The sequence below is a fragment of the Cheilinus undulatus genome, linkage group 21 (genome assembly GCF_018320785.1).
Source record: "Cheilinus undulatus linkage group 21, ASM1832078v1, whole genome shotgun sequence".
Taxonomy (NCBI): Eukaryota; Metazoa; Chordata; class Actinopteri; order Labriformes; family Labridae; genus Cheilinus; species Cheilinus undulatus.
Genome location: NC_054885.1, coordinates 23,592,279 through 23,611,371, shown reverse-complemented (window position 1 = coordinate 23,611,371; position 19,093 = coordinate 23,592,279). Strand labels below are relative to the sequence as shown.

Genomic DNA, 19,093 nt, shown 5'->3' with positions numbered 1-19,093 from the left:
CAGCCTTGTAGGATAAACATGAGAAAGGGTATAAGGAGTAGAAGCATCACATAGCCTGAGGACCAAGGCAGAAAACATAAACACACTCAAACACACACAAAAAAATCCTTCTTTGTGTCTTTTGTCAGACTCATGTCACTCATTCATCCTTTCTGACTCCTCATCTCTCTAGAGAATTATTGCTATGGTCCAAGACAGCTTTATGAGGGGCTCCTGCCTTGAAATGATGACCCATTTAACTAAAGGACACATTAACAGTCAAAGATGCAATAACTGAAGCTCATATCAATGTTTGCTCTTGTCTAATGTTTCTAAAAGGAGGTCATTGAAGAGATAAAACATGACATCCCTTTTGATTGACAGGGAGCATACATCCAAAGATCAAGAATACTGACACCCTCCCATCTGCACTTCTAATATAAGCACACTGCTGCTGTCTTATTCCCTGATTAATCTATTAATGCGTATTTTTATACACTTTTAAAGAAATACTTTGGCCTGTTTCATTAAATACAGAATAGGTCATTATAGTGTATTTATTAAAAAAAATTAAAAACAAAAAAAGTACAGCACACAATAAACAAACAGACATGAAGGCAGGGGTGTCAAACTCATCCAGGCTCAGGGGCCGGATTTGCTCCAATGAGATGTTCTGTGGGCCGGGCTATTTTTTGTTAGCAAAATATACATATATACAGTGCTTAACAAATTTATTAGACCACCCTAACCCTAACCACCAAAAGTAAGGTTTATGTCACAGCTGCCCTAAATTAACAGCATTGGTAATTACCAAAATCATTTTTTAATGTTTCTGCAATGGTTAATACACCAATATGTAGAAGCTCTTCAACCAAAATGATATTTTTAATGCTAAGATAGAATTATTATTGTTATCCATGAATTTTCAAATTTACTGATTTATAAAAAAACTGAAAAAAAAAAAATAAAGCACATTATTATATCTTGATTAATATGTCAAATTATAGTTATTCACTTGCATTCCTGAACAGAAAAACTAGTTTTAGAGGTTGAATGTTATGCTTGATTAATTTCTGACTTCTCAGAGAAGCCCAGTGAGCTGGCTCAAATTTGGGCGAATTCAGTTTGAAATCCCTCATTCTTGTTTAAAATGGTAAAATGTCGAGAGCCCACTGAAAATGAGAAAGTCCGCATTAAAGCACTTCATGATGCTGGATGGTCGTTGAGACAAATATGACAGGTGGTCTAATAAATTTGTTAAGCACTGTGTATATATATATATATATATATATATATATATATATATATATATACAGGTCAGGTATTAATATACTGTCCTTGTATCACTTGGATTTTGTTTAGACAATTAAGAAGACCCACTGATGCTAAATTTACAAGACTGGAATATTCAGCATAAATACACACTCAGCGTGACTATTTATGGCTTTAAAACGGCAACCTCTTCACAAAATCTGATCTGATCCTTATTTCACCCAGCCTGGGATCAGTTGACAGAGTCCAGAGAGGAGATGAGAGAGAGAAAGAGGGTACAGACGGGAGAGAGAGAGGGGGAGGAGGATCCTGCAGAGATGTATCCCTGACTGTTGCTCTATCGTACTGCTCACAGAGCTACAAACTCTCACCTGCTGGCCCCTGGTCATATGCAAGGACATCCAGGGGACATCAGGGTTGTGTCAGTCCTCTTTCCTGCCCAATGGTGCCCTCATTTACAACTTACTTCAGCCTCAACTTTTGGCCCAAACATGTCTAAAAGTTCTACACAGTACTGTAAAACCTTCAAACTTCTCAGTATTTGTATGAACAGTTTTATACACAGAGCACAGTACCATCACCAAACAGAAGCTAGACTGTCACATTAGAATATACCTTTTTCTGTCACAGCTTTTCATTGATAAGATTGAACAAAAAAAATCTGTAATAAAACCCATTAATATCCATTAAGCACATCAACATATATTCTCTTCCATGTAACAGTCCATAGTATATTTCATTACATATTTTACATGTCAAACTTTCTTTGAAAATCCAAAGCAAAAGGTGGTGAAAATGGCTTTCATGCTAGTTAAGGGACCACCACCTTAGAGCTTCAGTCAAGGACATTCATAGTGTTACAAGCTATAGATCGGACTCTAATCCAAATCCAAATGCTGCTTATAAACTTGCTTACAAACTTGGTTTTGTGCACACAGCTGGCTACATCATGAATAAGATGGCTGTGCCCACTGAATATTACCAGAGGTTACCTCCAAAGGAAACTGAGGGTAGGTTGCAGCAAGGGCTGTAAGCAACTGCTGGATGTAAGGGAAGAAAACTACAGACATGCTTACACTCCAGAAGGACTGTTATAAAAGTTCTGAGACAGGTGACTGAATAAATACAGATTCAGCACCAGTGGCCATGTTCACAGGCTTAAAGGACACAGACTTGTTTCCATATATTTTTGCAGCTTTTCATGTCAGATTCTACAATGAACCTTTATGTCACTAGATATTTTGACAGGTATATGGCTGTACAGTCGCAATGTCCCATTGTACAGATGTGCAGACTTTTATCAGCTTGTCTTCAAAGCACTGTCGTCCTAGCTGCTGTGTTGACCTCATCATATCCCTCTGCCTCTACACTGCCCCTTCTGTTCATGTGCATGCTGCATTTTGAGACAGCGATGTGTAAATTTTTAAGGATGTGCACTTTAAACAGATACAGGGCACTAGAGGCGGCTGTCATGAGCTTACAGCAGTTAAAAGCAAGTATATCTTTGGCCCAATCTTTTACACCACTACACCTCTGCTCATCACTCTCTGTACAGCATCCAGAGTTGACTTGTCATTAAAGGTCCAGTGATGCTGTAGGCGTAAGCAGCCCTATCTTTAACAGTGGCACATTGAACTCTTTTATCACAACAGACAAAGAAGTGTTCCCACTGTGCATGTGTCATAACCCACTTCTGCATTTCAGCAAGCCTCTTCCCCTCCCGTTCCCTCCAGGGTTAAACAGGGATACCATTTCACAATGCTGCACCAGGCTTAGCATTCAGTGTGTGTGTGAGCAGCCCTGCAGAGTGTGTCAGGGGGATGCATGTATGGTGAAGGGGGAGGGGACTGGAAAGGGAAGCCCTTGCATCTGCCTAGTAGTAAAAGCTACCATGCAATATTTATACCTCCTTCCCTTCCCTTCTCCTCCTTACTCTATTCTTCTTTCTTTTCTTACTCTATTCTTCCTTAAGATATCTCTCTTGCACTCTTCACCTTCTTCTTCAGCCCCTGACTTCTTCCCTCTATGGCTTCATTGTCTTTCTACTCCTGTTTCTCCCTTTAAGTTGCTCTCTTTATTCTCTCAGCGCTCTCTCCTCTCTCTGCTTTGTTCGTTCAGTCACCATACATCAACATTATGACAGATCTTTACACCACTCACTCCAAAAAATAACAACAGTGTAGAACTCTAATTCAGTGTAATGCTAGGCAGATTGTAAACGAATACAGAAAAGGAAATTATATTGATCGGGCATGCCAGATATACTGTTTCATACCCATATATCCATGGGATATATTTAACATCTATCTGGGCAACAACCTGGTGTATGTTTAGGAAGGGCAAAATCTTTGAAAAAAATCTCGGACATGACTGGATGAATGTATTCGCCTTTCACATTCATTACGGGCCAATCTGAGCGACAAGACGTATGACAAAGTGGGCATGTGCAGCCCCAGTGAGTAAACAACATAACATGAGCTGGACAGCCAGCTGTCACTATTGTATCTTATCAGTATAGCCACTTGGAGAGTCAAACTTATGCCGAAGCTGGTGGGGGGTAGAGCAAAACACATTTTCCACTTACAAAAGCTTTGTGGTTCTTTGCAATAATTTGTTTAAAAAATTCTTTCCAATTTGGATTAAAAAAAATGCCACTAAAGCTACACTTGAGCTTCTTGCTTTACCAGCTGCCATTGTTTACTGGCTTCCAATGAAAAACTAACTAAACCATGCCCAAATATACTGCTTGTTCTCCTAAAATGACACTGATTGATCCATCAATTCTGAGACCAGCCACAGCTGTTTCAGATTGGAGCTTTGCAAGAAAGATCTCCCTGATAACAGACATGGAATCTAGCCAGTCAATCAGCTTTTCAAGGTTAAGAGGCTATGTCATCATCAGACGATAGTCGTTTGGTTCCATAACTGTCTCTACTGAGCTATCTAAGAATGAGAAATCTGCTACTGAACTTGTGATTGCTCTTCAGTGCTTGTGATCTTTGGGCCCTCAGGTGGCAATACATCAAACAGGCAGGATTCTGTACTGGAAATCACTGCATAGGCTCAGGAACACTTCCAGAAATTATTTTTAGTTTACACAGTTTATCATGCCATCCACAAACGTGTTAAAGCTGTATCATGCAAAGAAGCCATATGTGAACACTATTTTGATATGCCGCTGTCTTCTCTGGGCCAAAGCTAATTTAAAATGGACTGAAACATAATGGAAAACTGTTCTGTGGTCAGATGAATCAAAATTTCAAGACAACCCCAGACACCATGTCCTGAGGACTAAAGAGGAGAAGGCCATCCAGCTTGTCATCAGCACACAGTTCAAAAGCCCGAATCTCTGATGATGTGGGGTTGCATAAGTTACTATGGTGTGGGCAGCTTACACATCTGGAAAGGCACTATCAATGCTGAACAGTTAGCAGAGGTTTAAGAGCAACATATGCTCCCATGCTGACAACATCTCTTTCAGGGAGGGCAATGCATATTTCAGCAAGACAATGTTAAACCGCACACCGCATTCATGACAAATTCATTGTTTCACAGTTGAAGAGACCAGGGGCTGATCTGGCCTTCCCTGGATTCCAGGTCTTCTCACCAATAGAAAATATTTGGCACATCATGGAACTAAAAATCCAGCAAAGAAGACCCAGGACTGTTGAGCAGCAAGAATTACACATTAGTCAAGAATGGGACAACATTCCTCTCCCAAAAACTCCAGCAACTGGTCTCCTCACTTCCCAGACATTTAAAGACTGTTGTTTAAAGAAGAGGGAATTTTGAACATTACTTATTAAAAACACTGGGTTTAGATTGAGAAGGGGCTCAGAGAGAACATGCACAGGCTTGAGTTGGGTTAGGCTGGAGCTTTTGAGGCTGATCTAGAGGCATGTATGCAGCCTTTACGTCCGAAAATGGATCAGTGGATTTATAATGACACAGTAGTCACTGCCTTCATACTTGTGTCTGTTACGTTGAGGTGGATGTCAAAAAAGTATTTGCTAAAGGTTAGCTGTTTGGTTGTATTCATCTCTGTGGCCAGGTGAGCTGACATCTTACATATTTTTTTGCCATTTTTCCAAAGTATTCTTTATTTGGTTTTTCTAATCTGGCTTGAACTGTTGGGTACGCTGGCCCAATGATTATTGGTGGTATTTAAACTTTTTGGTCTGTATCAGTACAAAATATGGATGAAATTAACAGAGTATGGACAGAGAGCTTCATCCGCATCCATATGAATTTTAAACATAGAGCACAAATGAGCCTTTAGCTCCACTGACTACCAACAGAATCTGATTTTAACCCTTTGGGCTGCTTATTGCATGCGTCCAGCTGCTATTAAGATGTTTCTTAAAGTTTTGATGGTGTTGCATGGTGTTGTTTGACATGCAGTTAAACTGTGGATAAGCAAATCCCAGTTAAACTATGTGTTAGCCAGTTGGACTAAGTGTACAGCATTGGAAGGGTTTAATCTTTGATCTGGTATTTGATCACAAGGATTTATTCTGGTATTAATATGTGTGACCTTCTTGTAATTCTGTAGTTGAGTAGCAAGATTGACCTATTTTTTATTCAGTTAGTCTTATGGTTTGGTAACCATGCACATTATTCCACTAAAATCTTCATAACATTTCTTAAAATATCCTTGTCTTTGGCTTCAAGGTCATATGAGAGCACAAACTTTATCAAACCACTCCAGACCATCTCAGCACTGCTTCTGTCTCATGCGTTTCTTTTTCAGAATCCAATCTCTCTTTCATATCCTGCTTTTTCAATCCCTCTCACCAGCTGCGTCTGTTTACATATCTCCTCAGCTCATCTCTGTCTCTCTCATGATCCTTCTAAATTCAGCATGACTTTCTCCTACCCTCCTCTCACTCTAATGGTACTGTATATGTTTGTGTTGTATGTAGACCTGACTCACATCCTCATCCTTGCCTTATTCTCGGATTAACAATGTATCTCTTCACCTGCAAACATATACACACATATACAACTCAACCCATTTTCATAACTGAGGACTTTTCACACGTTGGATTGGGATGGCAGACATCATCTGCCACTCTCATCCCATGATCTGCTGATGTGTGCTCAGGTGTGTTTGATGTACAAGTCAGTGTTCTACAAGCTTATGTAGTGTCTCTCTTCCTTGCTAACCAGTGTCTGTTGCTCTCTGCAAGTATGTGCTTCAGGTGTTATCTGACATGACCTCTACATCATCTGACAAGGAGTTATGGGTTTGAAGTCTTTCTGTAGGAGATGACGTCTCCTTTTCAGACATTAAATCAGAATAATGATGCCCCGGAGAAGTGGTAGAATAAGTTTTCATCGAGCCACTGCTTAACAAGGTGACAATCTATTCAGGTAAAAGGTTCTTTCACAATCTATGAGCTCATGACCAGATTGTCAGTATTTTTTAACCACTAAGATGATTTGTAAGGCGTCTTTAAATCACGTTTATCTTTAAGACATCATAGAAGAAAGAGAATGTTTTGACAGTCACATCATTTCCTGTAGTTTCTAACGTATCATTGAGAGCAGAAACCAGCACACAAACTGTCTTTATTTTCAATCTTTTTAATGTTTACAATAATTTTATTATTGGTCATTAGTTGTGCAGTGGTGGGACACCCACTGTCAGCAGGTCAGGGATAATAGAAAACTCAAAGAATGCATTTTCTCTCGTCTTTGCTCTGTGTCTACCAAATGACTCTGATGTAACAAGTATTATGAAATGCTGAGGTGACTTTCCAAGTGTCCACGTTTGAAAAACAAATGAAATCATGCTTCTTCTGCCACGGCACTGGCTGTTATCCTGTTGTTTTTCTCTTTCCCCTGTGTCCCCTCTCCCTGTCTGTCTTTGTGTGTTTGTGTGCAACACCTTCCGGCAATCAGCAATCAATCTCCTGTCTGGATCACACACCTGCATCCCATCTACTCATCTGCCTTAGTAGAAGAAGCCTGATTTCAGTTCAACCTGCTGCCAGATTATTAAGTCCACTCAGTATTAGAGTTTGTTGGCTGTGCTGCAAGAGCTAGTTCAGAGCTTGTTGCTTTTGATACTTTTCCAGTGTTTTTCTAGCAGTTTATCTCTTTGTTCAGGTCCAACCACATCTACAATCAAGTCATCTCTTCACGAAAACCAACTCAGTCTATGGAAAGCCAACAGTGGCAAAACTGTTCAGGGGTCTCATTTATTAAACGGTGTGTAGAATCCAGATGAGAAAAGCACCCAAACCCTGGAAAAAGCATATGCTGATGATAAATCAGATTTATAAAACTGTGTCCATAAACATTTTCATGCAACTTTCTCTTTATAAATCCAGATCCACCTATAAATGTGCGAATTAAGATCTGCCTCCAGTTCCCCCTTTACATTCCATTAATCAGCTTTAAACAGTCAATGGAAAGTTTTTTTATGAATTCAAATGCGGATCAATGAGCCAGCAGATCATTGCAGATTGTTGCCGATGCACCACGATAGCAACCAGAAGGAAGTCAATGAAAATAAACTCTGACACCAAACTGAGGTGTTTGTAAAAGAAAAGATTCATTGTTTCAGGAATGGTCACAAAAAAAAAAAAAAAAAAAACAACTGGCACCACACTGCCGCTGCACGCGCTCCTCTTACAGTGCAAAAAAATCCACCTTTCATCATCACACATGGGTATATGGAATGAAGAGCAGAGAGGAAAAAGAGAGAAACTTTGTTTGCACCTCTTTCCTGTATCAACTGTTTACTTCTGTGGGAACAATGTTTCAAATGTAAATAATTTCCTGTAACATCGCCCTATAAATGTTTTTGGGGCTGAAGCATTTTGATAAAGGATCAAATGAAGCACCTGTAGAGGCACACACTCTGCTCGCAATGCTTGCTTGTGCATGCTAACAAGTGCTTGCGTACGGATGCACAATATTATCGGTCTGGTATCAGTATAGGCAGATATTAGCTTAAAAGGGAAATATCAGCAGATATCAAGATTTCTGCCAATATGACACCCGATAGTTTGCCTGTGTATTTCAGCATATCGACTGTAAATTTGTTTTATAAACTAGTGGAGTTTTAGGCTGAACCATCAGACCTGCAGTATGTCAGTCGAGGTCTTTTCCTTTATTTATCCTCAGTCTTTAAACTTAAAAGTTCTTTTAAGGACTAAAGTTTGTTTCCTTGGTCATTCTCAAACCTTAAAGTGTGTCCGAAAGGACTGAAATTTCTTGTCTGAAAAGCATATTAAAAGATCAGAATCGATATTGGATATCGGCAAAATCCAATACCGTGCATTCCTACTTGTACCTGTATTTTTTAAGGCCTGGCTGGTTTTGACTTTTTTAAATAATGACGTCTTTTAAATATCAGAGTGGCTTATTTCTTTGTTTTATCGCTTTGTTTCTAACCAATGCTTTTGTTTTATAGCTGTTGCTCTCGCTCTCTAACTTGCGGCAACTTCAGGCTATTTTGGTGCAAGTGTGACTACAGATCTGTTTTTTATCTTATCTTAATAATGGATAAGAAATGTGTTATGTATCAGGGATCGGTTTTAAATAAATATTGATTCCAAATGAAATATTGATCCAAGAATCAGAATCAGAATAATAGTTTGTCATAATCAAAGAAATCTTCACAACTACACCAAATCAGAGATCATTTGTAGGAAATTGACTTTTTCTTTGGTATTTCATGGAGGTCTGACACAGGTTTTTCATAAACCAGAATGTTTCTGGACTTTTCTATGCATCTGTGCATAAACACATGACCCATTTCTATGTTGTCTATCTCTGTGTGTAAAAATTTTGTGCTTTTACAAGTATGAGCCGGCCTCCCCTTCAGTACTTTTGTTTTTTATCCTCAAATCTCTCCACATGAACACTTGTATATATAAATGTGCTCACACATCTCATTGGGGATTTCCTTGTCAGGGTTAATAAAGACGTTAGACTTAAGCGCTTTTTTCTTGTCACGTCTCCAGTCTCATAAGATACTTGAAGTCACGTGAAGTAGCTCTTATGTTCATTCTTTACAACATATCCCCCCATTACCTCATTTTAAAAACTGTTTCCCAATGATCTGACAGCACATAAATACTGATCAGTAGTCGCTGGCTTAAATAAAGATCAGCTGATTGACACCACTTAAGAAACACACAACCACACACCAAGCAGATGGTGAAAATCTCTTTTTTTACACAGCGAGTTCGTTAACAGTCTTCAAAGTGGTTCCAAAGAAAACTCAGTGAATCTAAAATGTAAATGTGTGCAGACTTATTAGTAGTGTGTGCTCATTATGGAGTAAAATTCCCCTCAGTCCAAGCATTTCCATCATAACCTTTATTTATGACTTATCCGTGCAGCAGACAAGCACACACATCCCAATTAGCATGGAGTTAATATGGGGCACTTAATACTGTGGGAGAAATTCAGGGGCAAAGAGGCAATAACAGTAAACACACTAATTAGATTACAGTTTCACTTAGAGTGGCAAAGCAGCGCTGTGAGGATTACTTTTGATCTTTGTCTTACAGAAAACACTTAATTCAGCTCAGTTTGCAGTCTTTTAGCTCATTTTAATGGCTTACAAGGGCTGCAGCTGGCATGACTCATGGTTGTAGGACTCTGTATTTGTCCTTTTTTTTCTTGTTGCATGGCAGACACTCATGTATAGTGAGTACTGTGCAGAGAGAGCAAAATTTACATATATATGATAGCACCTATACACATTTGGCAAAATTTCAACAATGCTAAGGCTGTTGATGATCCTCAGCATGCATTCTTCCTGCAGTTGCAGGAAAAGTTCAGGTCTTTAAAAAAGTTCACTTGAATTCAGTATGAATTAAAATAATTTTCATTCCCTGACAAAGACATGCAAAAAAATGTACAAACACTATTGAGAATCTACAGATGCAGCAAGTTATTGCATCACAGCATGAATGTGATGTGGAACAAATGTGATGTTGGTCATATGATGCTCCTATTCTGATGTAAAAGGAAAACTCCAAGTTCCTTTTTCCATGACTTATGCACAAAAAATGCTGATCTAGTCTTACATAACTAGTGTGCCCCTTATTAGAGAACAGAGCGAGCTGTCTGCTTAGCAGACAGAGTCCATGTGTCACCCAAAGGCTGTATAAAAACATGGACCACATGACAGCTCTCAAAAGTGAAACCAAAATATTTAGAGCTCTGTTACTGACCGGCTGCATCATAGATCATAGCCTCCATCTCTGCCATGTTAACAAAGGGACATGGGTCAAATGGGACAGTTTTGACAATCTTACATATAACTTTGATATTGTACAGAAGAGGGGTGTTTAATTATTGTTGGACAGCACTGAAAGCCCAGATGTTATAAGGTTGTACAAGAAAAATGCTTGGCATGGATACCAGGGCTACAAATACCTATTATATTAACAATCAATTTGTTGGAAGGTTCCCATGCACTGATTAATAGCATAAGAGCATACAAAAAAAACTTTCCATCCCTTTAAAAAACAGAACACACACATCCTAAAACAATGGAAATAACACGAAATTAAAATAGAAAAAAATAGAAAAACAAGGTTGATTTTGCTGCATCAAAATATTCTAAAAGTTAGAATTAGAACACAAAAAATTATAAATAAATGCTTGACAATATATAAAAGACCACTTCATCCACCTCCCTACCAATAAATATATCCACTTTAACATCATACTGATGATAGTCTACTGCTATGCTTTGAATAAAGGACTTTGACTTATTGGGATTTGTCTACTTATTCTTTTTCTATTACCTCCAACCAACATTTTATCATAGAAGTGCAATAGATTCAATCCATCCAACAGAAGGTAAGCCTCAGCCTCCTGCTTGAATTTTAGTGGACATATAAGACTCGCAAAGGGAGAAATATGGATTTTGAATGCCACCATTTTTATCCTGTATTATCCCGTAACAGAAAACAAAACTCTTACTGTGTTTTTTCATGACCACATTTCTACTGCGAAGATCCATTCTTATATATCAGCATCTGCAGATATAGGCTTAAAAGGTGAATTGTCGTTATCAGCAGATATGACAATTTCGGTATTTACAACAAATATTTTGGCTAAAAAAATCTGCCTGGCAGCTTTAAATACTGTCCTCATGGACAAATAATTTAAAAGAGTTTCAGGCTGGATCAACAGAACTATGTCCGCTGAAGTCTTCATCTTTATTCATCATCATTCCATATATTTTCAGTGTGTTTTAAGGATTTGAATTTGTCAATTTGTTTATGCTCAAACTTTAAAATCTGTGCTTTAAGAACTGAAGTTTTAGATCTGAACTACATTTCAGTGTTTCCCCTTCCATTATATAAGGGGGGCACCCCGCCCCCCAAAGGCATCCCCGCCCCTTTGAAGGTCGAGTTAATTTTATTGAATTGTAATTTCTATTAAGCACAAGATCATAACAGAAGTCATTTAAGGACACCTTCCCTATAGAGCAGGTCTATATCTTGTCCCTTTATTAAATAAACTAAATAGCCTTATGTTATTTATCTTGTTTACAGGAATGTACGTGATTTCTGAGCCCTGGTTTTCTGCTTGTTTGTTTTGACTTCATGAGCCACACGCTCACTGACGCACTGGAGCTCCACCTCTTCCTTCCTGTGAGGAGGAGGAGGAGGCGGAATACAGTCTTAACAGTGCTTCACAAATTTATTAGACCACCACCCAAAGTAAGGTTTATGCCACAGCTGCCCTAAATTAGAAGCATTAGTAATTTCCAAAATCATTTTTTATGTTTCTGCAATGGTTAATACACCAATATGTAGAAGCTCTTTAACCGAAATGATATTTTTAATGCTAAAATATAATTATCATTGTTATCCATGAATTTCAAATTTACTGATTTACAAAAAAAATGAAAAAAATAGTAAAGCACATTATTATTTCTTGATTAATATGTCAAATTATAGTTATTTACTTACATTCCTGAACAGAAAAATTAGTTTTAGTGGTTGAATGTTCTGCTTGGTTAATTTCTGACTTCTCAGAGAAGCCCAGTGAGCCGGCTCAAATTTGGGTATAAAAAGGTGAATTCAGTTTGAAATTCCTCATTCCTGTTTAAAATGGTAAAACATGGAGAGCTCACTGAAAATGAAAGAGTCCGCATTAAAGCACTTCATGATGCTGGATGGTCTCTGAGACAAATATGACAGGTGGTCTAATAAATTTGTTAAGCACTGTGTGTATATATATATATATATATATGGGATTATGTAAGTTTTCTGTCTATTTTGTTTGTTAATTATCTATTTTAGACAGGCAGTTGTGAGAGGAAACTTGACCCAGCCATTTATATATACATATATAAATATAATTACCTTCGTCAAGGAGGTTATGTGATCGGGTGGGTTTGTTAATTTGTTAGTTAGTCAGTTTGTTTGTTTGTTAGCAACATAACTCACAGAGTTGTGGACGGATTTTCATGAAATTTTCAGGAAATGTCAGAAATGGCATAAGGAAGAACTGACTAGATTTTGGGACTGATCCGGATCACCGTCTGGATCCAGGAATTTTTTAAAGGATTCTGTACTATTGGAAGATAGGGCTAATGGCGGAGCTCTGTGCTGTTATCACTTTACACCAGGAGATGGCGGACATGAGGAACTTCAATCCCAGCAGCATTTTGGCTGTGTTTCTATTCAAAGTTTTGGAGTTTATAGAGTTTGAAATACACACACCCGATCAAGGAGACGAGTCGGAGCGTAACAGAGAGAAAGACAGCAAATTGTAGCGAGAATACTCACAGTGCTGGGAGGAAAAGAGGAATATTCATCCTCTGCCATGACTTCCAGTCATCCAGTGAGACCATGGGTGAGACGGTCTGTTGGCATCAGTAGTCAATGATTCCACCATGACAGTCTACTTGTAGCAAAGCCAATGTTTTGCTTCACTGTGTTTCCACCCCACCGGGGAGGGAGTAATCAGCGAATGCCGTGGTGGGGGGCACATGGGGACGGATCCAGGAATTTTTCAAAGGATATTTCACTATTGGGAGATAGGGCTAATGGTGGAGGTCTGCGCTCTCTGAGTGCTTTTCTAGTTTATATATGGTATCTATACCACGATTCTTTTAACTGTTTGTGTTGGTGCCACACTCTCTAGCCTGTTCAAAATGTGTGTCAAACAGCTGCCAAGGAGGATTCTTGTTCTGCATCCATATTGTAGGGCACGACTCAGGAGGATCCTTCAGATAAGTGTATGAGGAAGTAACTCACAAACATGTGATTGCATAGGCCCTTACAGCACCAAACTGTACTCATGCTAGGCTTTAAATGATGTTAATACTCTCTTTAGCACACATATAAACAGGACATTCAAGTCTGAACATGAGCCGAGTGCTATCAGGGTTAATCCTTCATCTCTTAATACTATGGAGAAACAAGTAAATCTACCAGCTTTACATGAATGGGACCAGGGGAGGAGCAGGAGGGGACTGTGGGAGAGGATGGATGTTAAAAGGGGTGAAGGAGGAGGGTGTGTGTGAGTGATAATGGTGGAGGGAATTAATAGAGAGTTTAAAAAATGGAATAAGGGAGAGTAACTCACCCATCTGTATCCTGGAAGTTGACATTCACTTTCTTTGCAGAACCGAGGAGCTCTGAAATACAAAAATAGAAGAACATTACTGTCATATCCTGTGCTACTTTGTGATAACACAGCATTGTAGGGGTTCAGTTGAGGTCTGTGATTTCCACTATCATTGTACTTCATCAAGGGATATTTTTCATTCAGCGCTGAAGCCAAAGCTTGAAAATATTTCACTTTTTCATTTCCATCTCATTAGAATGAAAGAGTGGGAAAAAGTCATTGACTGTGATGATGACACTTATTATGACTCATAGTGTCGTCATGTTTCCTGCCTGTGATTTACAGTTATAATCTCAAGTTCAGGACCCCGTGGTGATAATATCAGTCTGTCATCCAGAGTATTTACCTCTTTTAGAGACGGCTTCTGTATGGAGTGATGTGATAGGAATGCAGAAGTAAGACTGAAACATTTTGAATAAAAACTAAATGATAGAAGATAGATTACAGTTGTGAATTTATATCCAAAACTGGAATGCTTCCATAAAGAATTTCATATTGAATGAACCAAATCAAGTATCATAAATCTGGGCTCAGTGCTTTAGTAGTGAATGGCAAACATCCAACATGTCACTTATGTGCTCTATAACTCCATGAGACTGAATTATTATTGAAATGCTTATTATAAATAAATATATTCTTTGTTAACAAACACTAGTGTGATTATGTTGCATTATGTAGTCCCTGCAGAAGGTTATTTTTTTTAATTACTGGCACAAATGTAACAAATCCTCCTGACTCTGGCAGTTCAGTCTTGAGACTGATTGCAAGAGGCCGACATTGACAGTAGAGATGTTATGGTATCATTAATTCATAAGGACCGTGGTGACAGCTCCTCAATACCGTTGTGGACATGTGAGAGTTTCAAACAGTAGGTCTTCAGGGCAAAAAAGTTTAGTTTCATAGCCATCATTCTTTACCTTTCACTCGCTTCCTTAATCTCACAGCACCAAAATGGTGGATGCTGTGGATGTTAAAGGGGACATATTTACCCTTTTAAGACAAGTTTATATTGGTCTCAGAAGTCCCCAAAGCATGCCTGTGAAGTCTATTGCTAAAAAAAAACACTCCAGTATGGAATTTTTGTATGTCTAAAAACCCTATGTTTCAGCCCTGCTCAAGAACGAGCTGTTTCTGTGTCCGTGGCTTTAAATGTTACTGAGCTCTATAACTCCGCCCCTGACTATGCCCCTCTCAGGAAATGGATGTGGCTTAATGGATGTGGCTCTCCTGGTCCTCTTCTCAGCTGCCAGCTGATGAGGGTGGAACTTTCTTCCAAGCAGGGAAGGCCAACTGAACCTGGGAGTGGTGCTAACTCCCCACATGGGATCATGAGGAGAAAATGGCTTGAATTGCTTGAATGGCTTGTTTGAGCACACATTTTCTAAAAGGTGACGAAAGAGAGTGGGGGAGGGAATGGATTTGTCCAGTACTTGAGGGGATTGTGAACAAGCCAGGGCAGATATTTTTGTTAGAAAAGCCTGAAAAAAGTGATTTTTGCATAATATGTCCCCTTTAATGGAGAACCGAGTGAGAAAGATTTTGAGATTGTGGAGGCTTCAGCAGCTTTTTAATCTGACATGAGGAAGCATTTTGGTTTCCTCGTGCCAAGAAATGAGAAAGGAGAAAAGTTGACGGATAAACAAAACTTATATGCAGACTAGAGGTAGATCAATTATCGCCCTGGCTAATTAATGAGGCTGACATTTTTTGGTCAATTATAGGTATTGGCATTTAACTTTATCAACCTATAAAACTAATTGAAAGTAAACAACACTGGCTGCACTACAAGGTATTATCCTCTGGCTTTATTTTCACTCTCCCCTGTCCCACAAAATGTTCTAAATACAACACAATCTGATTGGCTAGGTGTCATACGAGCACCAGCCAATCAACACATAAGCCTGTTTGCCACTGGCACAGTTAGAGTTTGGAATCACTTCCTGTTTATCTGTTACTACTTTGCTGTTGCCCATACTAATAGAGCAAGAGTTAAGATGTTTATGTTCCATCTTTTTTGCTCATACAATTTTACTTTTGCCACATTAAGTACAAAATGTACTTAATGTGGCAAAAGTACATTAAGTACATTTTGTACTTAATGTACTTTTGCCACATTAAGTACATTTTATACGACATAATAAATAAATATCAGTTCCAAATTTCAATTATCGTTCTCCGAAATTACCAATAATCAGTATCAGTATTGGCCCAGGAAAAACAATATTGGTTGACCCCTAATGCCAGACAGCAGCGACACACTTGATGGGGAATACAGGTAAAAAGTTCCCTTTTTTCAAGTCTTCATTTTCTGTTTTTTGTTTGCTACCACAATAAAGACCGTACCTTGGCCTTGTAATCAAGGTATTATCATAATATAAAATTTTGATACCCTTTCATCCTTATTTTTTAGCCTGGTCAGCCCTGACCATAGACTGTAGAAAGTAGAATACAAAGCCTAAGTGATGTCAACCATTTTTCTGCTGATGCTATCTTTTGACATCAATCTGTGGTGGTCACCATACTGACTCAAACTAACTTAAGTCAACCTAATAACAGACAGAGCCATGGAGCTGAGGCAGGTCTACTACTGCTGGCAAAAAGCAACACACTGGCCTACAGCCATGCCCCTTGTTATTATGCACAGCGACATGTACAAAAAAATCCACCCCCAATACAGTGTGTGCTCATAAAAATATGAACTATTCACACTAAAACAGTCAGTAAATAATTTTTTCACTATTTAAAACAGGTATTTGTAACATGTGGTGCATATGTGACTTTTAATGCTTCTATAGCCAACCTCAACTCGAGGAACTTCAGATTTTTGTACTTCAGGATGGCAGAGGAGTTAGCTTGCCCCTGACCAGTGACCTTAATAATTCTCTCAAATGTAACTGAGATTGTGCTGATCTCAGACTCACACATATGAACCGTTCAACGCCATGTACACCACAACACAAAAACCAACACAGGGTCACACACACCCATAAGCCAACCATCAGCACAGACAAAAACAGCTCTGATGAAATTAAGTCAAACAAAGACTGCTCCTCTTGCCCTCTCTGCAAAAAGGAGCTAAAAAGGCAAGTCCCTCTCTGCCCTTCACTAAATCCACATATTCACACTGTCTTGTTGTGCACAGTTCCACTGCCTCTCTCTTTTATATCATTTTTTTATAGATCATTTGATTCATTTAAGGTTTTCCCTTCATTTTAGGATATAGGAGGGTGCATGATATGAGGGCCTTTGAACTTAAGGGGTTTCACAGTTAATTTTCAGAAAATATATCATGATAGTGAATAAAAGTTCAGTTTTTTTATTCTCAATAGCAGTGCTTTGATGTCAGAAATCTGAATCAGCCAAGGACACTACAATTGGTGCATCTCTGCTAATCACTGCAACTTCTTTGTAAATTGTCCTGAGCCCTTAAAGAACAGGTTTAGCATTGTAATTGACACTGACCAATATTGCATGCACTTTAAAGATTAATATCTCCATGCCAATCAACCAATTTTTGTAATATTTAGAAATAACTGGTGGTCTGTTGAGCCTTTTGTGAGGCTTGTCAGAACACCAAAAACAGTTGCAATATTTTTTGCAATTTACTAGCATCTATACAATGTCACTGACAAATAAAGCTTCAAACCAGTGCAACTCTCACAGCAGCTTTTATTACTAGATTTTATGAAATTAGGCATTTCAGGTAACAAAAAGACAGTAAAATCCTACAAGGCCCAATTTTGTATTCTCATTAAGATTCTGTCTGTTGTCAAAAAAATCTCTATGACTAAATCAAACACCATTATGTAAAACCTGGTAAAACATAATGAAAGTAAAAATATGGCCTCCTGCATATCGAAGGCTCATAACCAGGCCTGTCCATGCGGGTGGAAAGGGGTAAAGCTTTCTGGGGCCCAGCAAAAGGAGAGGGCCTATAGAGGTTGGCCAAACGTTGAGTAGCTTGGCTCTACTTAGTTTCACTCAGTGCGGCCTAGTGCGACAGGCTTTCCCACCACAACCAAGCTACATGTTTGACGGCGCATCTAGAGCTGATGACTCAGCGTTTTGAGTCGATGACAAATAGCTGCACTTTTGTTCAAGAGTTGGCCTGTATGTAGGTCAAAGTTTCTTCTTCTTCTTCTTTTGGTAATCCTGCAGGTAGTTTAAGTTTGGTGCAGTGGTTGCTACTTAAACACATTTGTGAGGCATCCCTGAATGATGACAAATTAATGTGACGTGACGAATTGGGCCGACCAAATTGGTGATGGAAAAGTAAATCAGCACAGCAAAATTCATAGTGGAAAAGCACCAATTTTCCATCCTAGATTTAAGTAATGTTAAGCAAATTTTATCGCGAAACCTAAATATTCAGTTTTATTTATTAGAGCAACAAAAAAACGAAGTCATTGTTGACTGTTTGAAAAACTAGGAGAATTAATTTATTTATTCATTTACAACATGGACCTGACTATTGCACATAACTGTTAGTCTAGTAATGTCAGACTGTTAGCCATGCCAGGACTTAAACAAAAGTCAGGGGTGCCAAAAAATGAAAGGACAAGAAAACTGTCCTCAACAACGACACATTTTTTAATCGTGTTTACTGCCAGCTCAAAAACCAGGCCAAATTGTCAAATGCTAGCTAGGATTCTAGCTCGAACAAAACTGATATACATTAGTAAGAATCAGTATTCTGATGAAGGGCCCATTTACAGGGCTTTCAGGGGCCCAGCCACTTCTGTGGGTGGACCTGTATTTAATAATTATGGCATGGTCTTAAATTTTACCATATAAATATTGCTATTTGATTTGAGATACCTTTAAACTCATTTGCATTTACAGTTGAGTTGGTGGGTCACAATTAAACTGCTTGTGAAGAGGAGATCAGGTCATGGTAGTTCTGGTGGTGATAAGACTAGGTCTAAAAAAAAAAAAAAAATAGAACTTCTTCATATTTTTTCATACCCTGTTAAGGGTACAAAACCAATATCCAACCTGTTTTATTAAGACAATGTATTTTTGAGCACAAAGTTAGAATCCTGAGATAAGTTATGAATACTAGCCTAAAAGACCTTAATTTAGAGTCAGAAACCTTTCTCCTCTGCTGAACTTAGGCTGATTTCATTCATGTCCAAATCCAGTCAGAGTATAGTGAAATCATATCCAAAAACTTCCTTCATGCAGGCAAAATATAACCCTTAACAAATGCTTGATGATTGAAGCA

At 38.5% G+C, this 19,093-nt stretch overlaps 1 protein-coding gene across 8 annotated transcripts in view; it reads right to left on the bottom strand.

Moving 5' to 3' along the window:
• caskin1 (CASK interacting protein 1) overlaps window positions 1-19,093 on the bottom strand; it is a 144,105-nt gene that overhangs the window by 49,921 nt on the left and 75,091 nt on the right. For all 8 annotated transcript variants that reach the window (XM_041817028.1, XM_041817030.1, XM_041817032.1 and 5 more), the window contains exon 2: window positions 13,828-13,879. In XM_041817028.1, the coding sequence (XP_041672962.1) occupies window positions 13,828-13,879 (52 nt within the window). The remainder of the gene's footprint in view (window positions 1-13,827; window positions 13,880-19,093) is intronic.